Genomic DNA, 6,347 nt, shown 5'->3' on the forward strand with positions numbered 1-6,347 from the left:
GCGTTCGAATGCAGAAATATTTTCTTTGCAAATGCCCTTTCCCATCCACCATACTGACGGTGGAGGCTACACAACGAATACAGAAATACTCCCTGGTGTAATGGGCCTTGGTGAGAAGTTAAGCCGAAGGCTCTATATGATTTAGAAACAAAACATCTTCAGACTGTGCACCAACGTAAATTGATATATAAATATTCAAATGATGGATACATCTTCAAACGAAGTCTACGATCAGAGCGAAGTTAAGTTTATAAATACACAAGCAGAGAAGTCATAGCAACATGTTTGTGTCTTGATAAACAAGCGGATTGCCTCGACAATTTGACAAATAGTTACAACGAACATTTGTTTATTCGATATCCAGTGTATATATTATAAATCACCCTCGTTTTTACTTATGAGGCATACATTTTGTACATGCAGCTGTATGTATTTTGTAAAGTTGTGTTATATACACGTAAGCTCGCGTACAGCTACATACTTACTCTCTCGTGGAGGTCGGTAGTTTGTGATATTAACTCGAAGTTATATGTTTTTTCAGAAACAATTTAAACTGTTTCGTCATAATGCTCTTTGCCAAATGCTCTACTGTCCTCCTTTCAATCTTGTGTGACGATTCAAACAGTATTTAGCATGTAATATAACTATTGATGACCTTTATTTCGGTGATTAGTCGTCTCTGTAAGTAGCTCTTTCTCAGGATTACACAACCACATAGCCACCTCAACATAATAGATAAAACAGATACAAATCTCTAATTGTCATGCATGTCCATTTACTATGGAATTATCGCTGATTAAGAGGAATCATAGACACACTATACTTACTTTTAACAGTTTTTACTTATCAACAAATATGTCATTCACTTTCAATTTAAGGCAACTTGTTAACAACTGTGTGTATTGATTAGATGTAACGCTAACGAAATAAAGTGTCACACGTATTGCAGTTTTTGACAAAGGTCAGCCAAGTCGAAATAGTTACCTTAAAGATAAAACTAACACTTTGTAAAGCTAAACCGGATGGTACTTTCTTGTTGACCAGTTACATGTCTAGGTCTTCAACCCATTAATACTGAGGCACGTACACATACCGTTAATCAGTGTCGTTATCGTCAGATCGGACGTGTAGGAGTGCAATACACTTCAGATTTGTGAATAGTATGTTTACATGTTTAAGACAACAATCGGTTTGTGTTTGTAAAACGTGTTTTATAAAACATCCTACTGATTTATAATGATAATAAGTGTGTAATATTGACAGTAAGTGTGTAATATTGATAATAAGTGTGTAATATTGATAGTAAGTGTAAAATATTGATAATAAGTGTGTAATATTGATAGTAAGTGTGTAATATTGATAATAAGTGTGTAATATTGATAGTGAGTGTGTAATATTGATAATAAGTGTGTAATATTGATAATAAGTGTGTAATATTGATAGTAAATGTGTAATATTGATAGTAAGTGTGCAATATCGAAAGTAAGTGTGTAATATTGATAGTAAGTGTGTAATGTTGATGATAAGTGTGTAATATTGCTAATAAGTGTGTCATATTGATAATAAGTGTGTAANAATATTGATAGTAAATGTGTAATATTGATAGTAAGTGTGCAATATCTATAGTAAGTGTGTAATATTGATAGTAAGTGTGTAATGTTGATAATAAGTGTGTAATATTGCTAATAAGTGTGTCATATTGATAATAAGTGTGTAATATTGATAATAAGTGTGTACTATTGATAGTACTGTAAGTGTGTACTATTGATAGTACTGTAAGTGTGTACTATTGATAGTACTGTAAGTGTGTACTATTGATAGTACTGTAAGTGTGTACTATTGATAGTAAGTGTGTACTATTGATCGTGTGTACTATTTACAAAAATTCCATTCCATCCTTATATTTACATTATCTTCATTTGTCTATCGGTCATTTAAACGAAAGCGTTCTCCAAGTATGTACGTTTTATGCTTGTATCGACAATGAAATTATGATAAATCAGTCTTAGTCAATAAAGCGATTGATCTAAACCTACACGTACACGTTATCTGAAGTAGCATGTCAAGCGTCTCAAAAATAGTGTCAAAACAAAATCGTATGATACGATTTGCGTTTATAGATGTTAGTGAGTGCAAAGTCAGTTTGTTTACTTCATTAAGTGACAATGCAACGCCTTAATATAATTTAATAAACTAAAATCTGATAGGCTCATTACAGTGTTCAAGTATCAAATATCAAATAAGTTGATATATTTGTTTGCAAGATTTCGGCTAACCACCTTGATAAAATAAATTTATTGGCGATATAAGAATATAAATCTACCCTATGTAAATTGTTTATGATAGAAATGTCACACCATTTGGTACATAATTTTGATTCATAAAATTCGTGAAGCCTCGTTTATTTTGCCCCACATTCCGTACCCTTGGAGGACATCTTTATCATACATGACCTACATATTGAAAAGTTACTATCTTACATAACTCATCCATTGACTTGTTAGAGATTTCTATCCTGCATAATACATATGATTGAGTCATAATAAGATATCTTGTAATATCACAGTGTGAATACTGAACCTTGTATCGAATGGCCTGAAAACTGACTTTATCATTGTACAGGTAATTAGATGAACCAGGAGCGTTCAGATGGCAAGTTTTCATTAGCGTATTTCTAGGTATACAGTATCATGGAAAATATTTGCATCTTTGAAAATACTGTATACCGGAAGTTTTCGTCGCTGTTCAATTTTCACCTTTTTCGCCTTCAGTAAATTTACATTCGGCGAATATTGTTTTTACCTGTGAAGGGCAAATATTTGACTGGGCGAAAATTACCCGGTGGACAGTAATGTCCTAAATAATGTAGTATAATAACAAACAGACAAAATCAGTTCATTTGTTTTAATAATTTTTCTTATATAATTATCTTAATACTGTCTCATAAATTTGATGGTTCATGTATCAGTTTGCTGGAATTCAGACACTATACACTCGTGTCCTGTTTGTAATTTTATAAATAATGATTTAGTCTTTGTGTAGTAGTCTTTTTCAGCTCTTAACCAGCTTCCTCTCCCTCTTCCTCCTCGAACTCACCCTCCTCCTCGGCAGTGGCGTCCTGGTACTGTTGGTACTCGGACACCAAGTCGTTCATGTTGGACTCAGCCTCTGTGAACTCCATCTCGTCCATGCCCTCACCAGTGTACCAATGCAAGAAAGCCTTACGACGGAACATGGCGGTGAACTGCTCGGAAACACGCTTGAAGAGCTCCTGAATGGCGGTGCTGTTACCGATGAAGGTAGCAGACATCTTGAGACCACGTGGTGGGATATCACAGACGGCGGTCTTGACGTTGTTGGGAATCCATTCCACGAAGTAACTGCTGTTCTTGTTCTGGACGTTCAGGAGCTGCTCATCGACCTCCTTCATGGACATACGGCCACGGAACATGGCGGCGACGGTCAGATAACGTCCGTGACGAGGATCACAGGCAGCCATCATGTTCTTGGCATCGAACATCTGTTGGGTCAGCTCTGGGACGGTGAGAGCCCTGTACTGCTGGCTACCACGAGATGTAAGAGGGGCAAACCCGGGCATGAAGAAATGAAGACGGGGGAAGGGGACCATGTTGACAGCCAATTTACGGAGATCAGAGTTCAGCTGACCGGGGAATCGGAGACAGGTTGTGACTCCGGACATGGTGGCGGAGACGAGATGGTTCAAGTCACCGTATGTGGGTGTGGTCAGTTTGAGCGTACGGAAGCAGATGTCGTAGAGAGCCTCGTTATCGATACAGTAGGTCTCGTCGGTGTTCTCAACAAGCTGATGGACGGAAAGGGTGGCGTTGTAGGGCTCAACGACGGTATCGGACACCTGCAGGATAGACAGACAAAACAGCATTATTAACAGGACAGAAATTAGCATATAAAAGATAACAGACACGTTCTTTATAACTCAATCGGCTGTTTATCTTATGATGATAAAAAAATACATTATTATTCCGGTCATGTACAATGCTTATTGGCTATAGGAATGTTCTATTATTTTAAAAGGTTAGAAAAAGCAACAGGAAGAGTTTAATTTAGAAACTGTACCTTTGGTGATGGCACAATGGAGAAGGTGTTCATGATCCTGTCTGGGTACTCTTCACGGATTTTGGAGATGAGAAGTGTTCCCATGCCGGAGCCGGTACCACCGCCAAGTGAATGTGTAAGTTGGAATCCCTGCAGACAATCACAGCTTTCAGCTTCTTTTCGCACAACATCGAGAACAGAGTCTACGAGCTCAGCACCTTCTGTGTAATGTCCCTTAGCCCAGTTGTTTCCGGCGCCGCTCTGTCCGAACACAAAGTTGTCGGGTCTGAAAATCTGGCCGAATGGTCCAGATCGTACGGAGTCCATGGTTCCAGGCTCCAGATCAACGAGGACGGCACGGGGCACATATTTACCTCCTGTGAAATACAATCAATGGCCATACATAAGAAGAGTTTTTTTTCGTAATTATGTGACATTGTAATCAATGTAAATAACGACTATAAGCCGGAATTGAGTTTTGCGGATTCAACTAGTTAACTTAAATGTATATGAATACTTGATAAACTTGTTATCTGTTAGCATACTTGATGCTATTTAGTGTTTATTTCTATAGTAAAAGGTAAATCATAATGACGTGTTTCTGGCGACCGTACCTGTAGCCTCGTTGTAGTAGACGTTGATCCTCTCGAGCTGAAGATCGGAATCCCCGTGGTAAGTTCCGGTGGGGTCAATGCCATGCTCGTCGGAGATGACCTCCCAGAACTGGAACAGAAAATGGTCGTTACATATTATTATCACATAATTAATAAACAAACAAAAACATATCTAAATTGTATTCAACGATGTTCTCATTAATTCTAGAGATTATAATGTACGTGTTTCAGTTCGTTCTCCACCAGTGTTGAGACATTTAAAAGCCGCGTGACCACTGGTATCGAATGTCGGACCCGCCATTATCGTTACGAATGAACTAAACAGCGTTATAATCAAAATAGATAATGCCAGAAAAAATGAGCCCATCCTTGTGGAGTCACAAGTATATTATACACACACGTATAACAATGATGTACAATAGTGGCGTTAAGGTTAAATAGCCGCTGATCGCGAGCGGCCTTATTAGATATATGGGGGTATTAGATGACACGAAACAGGTGCACCTGGGTTGTCATGTTCAAATTACACACACGGTTTTGGATATCAACTGATCAAGCTGATAATCAATAATCAATATTGGTGTATCGTCTACAGCCTTATAATGTTTGAGGATATATATTAACCACTGACTATAGTAACAAAATCGATATCGATTCAAAGACATTTTTTTTAATATCTAGCAAAGATAATGTCACTTAAAAAAAAAATATTTCCAGTATAATCTTTATTTTCTCATATATTTATCAAAATAATGCGTCGTTATGTAAAAACATGAAAGAAATTAAAATTCATGTAAGAATATTTTTGAAATCGAATAAGGATGGACCTACGTATTTTTGAAGGTTAACTGGTATGGACTGAAATATGATAAGACACAAGACAAAAAGACACAACGCTGATACTTGGCGAAAATATCAAATGCTATACTCAGAGTACATGTACCGATCCCCGGGGGTGTCCGGCCCGACCCAGGGGAGGACGTAACATAAAATGTACTCACCTTGGCTCCGATCTGGTTGCCGCACTGGCCAGCCTGAATGTGTACGATTTCCCTCATGTTTGTAGTTGTGTGTGTTCGGGACGATTGTGTATCTGTGTGTCTCCCGGGGAGTCCGCAGGCCCTTATATAGCTCGAAGATTTACCCGATAACCCCGATATTGGGGCCAATCAGCGTCGTCGATGGTCCCCCCAGATAACACTTGTGTGGAACGCACTGCCCCAACAATACCACTGTCTTAAGTTTTGTCTTACTCTGCACAAAAAATATGTGTGTTTGATTATTAGACTATGTAAATACACCGCAGAACAATTAGTGCTGGTCGTCAAGAAACAGACATAGTTAAACAGATCACATTGGCGATATAGGACACAGATCGGTGACTTTAAGAAACAATGCTCACAAAAATTAACTGTTTTATTCGCACATATTATAAACTCATCTAGCAACACGCTTTTCCCACCCAAACATGTGTCAACAGCTGTCAGCGGTGTCAATACAATAAACAACTTCACCGCTCGGATTGGCTTAACGAGTGTAATGTTTGCTGTTGTAACAAAGATAGTAACGTTCATGTCATACTCGGACATATCTATAAATAACAAACCCCAGATCGATCGCCAAACATGGTCATTTATCACAATTACGCTTTCTCATTAT

At 37.9% G+C, this 6,347-nt stretch overlaps 1 protein-coding gene across 1 annotated transcript; it reads right to left on the bottom strand.

The window, feature by feature from the left end:
- Positions 1-2,889: 2,889 nt before the first annotated feature.
- Positions 2,890-5,810, bottom strand: LOC110445210 (tubulin beta-4B chain-like). Its single transcript, XM_021489716.1, has 4 exons — positions 5,690-5,810; positions 4,689-4,797; positions 4,096-4,451; positions 2,890-3,874 (listed from the first exon to the last, which is right to left on the bottom strand). Exons 1-4 carry the CDS (start codon positions 5,744-5,746, stop codon positions 3,059-3,061), a joined length of 1,338 nt encoding a protein of 445 aa, XP_021345391.1. The 5' UTR covers positions 5,747-5,810; the 3' UTR covers positions 2,890-3,058.
- Between the last annotated feature and the right edge of the window lie 537 nt (positions 5,811-6,347).

Source organism: Mizuhopecten yessoensis, unplaced genomic scaffold (assembly GCF_002113885.1).
Source record: "Mizuhopecten yessoensis strain PY_sf001 unplaced genomic scaffold, ASM211388v2 scaffold2111, whole genome shotgun sequence".
NCBI classification, from domain to species: domain Eukaryota; kingdom Metazoa; phylum Mollusca; class Bivalvia; order Pectinida; family Pectinidae; genus Mizuhopecten; species Mizuhopecten yessoensis.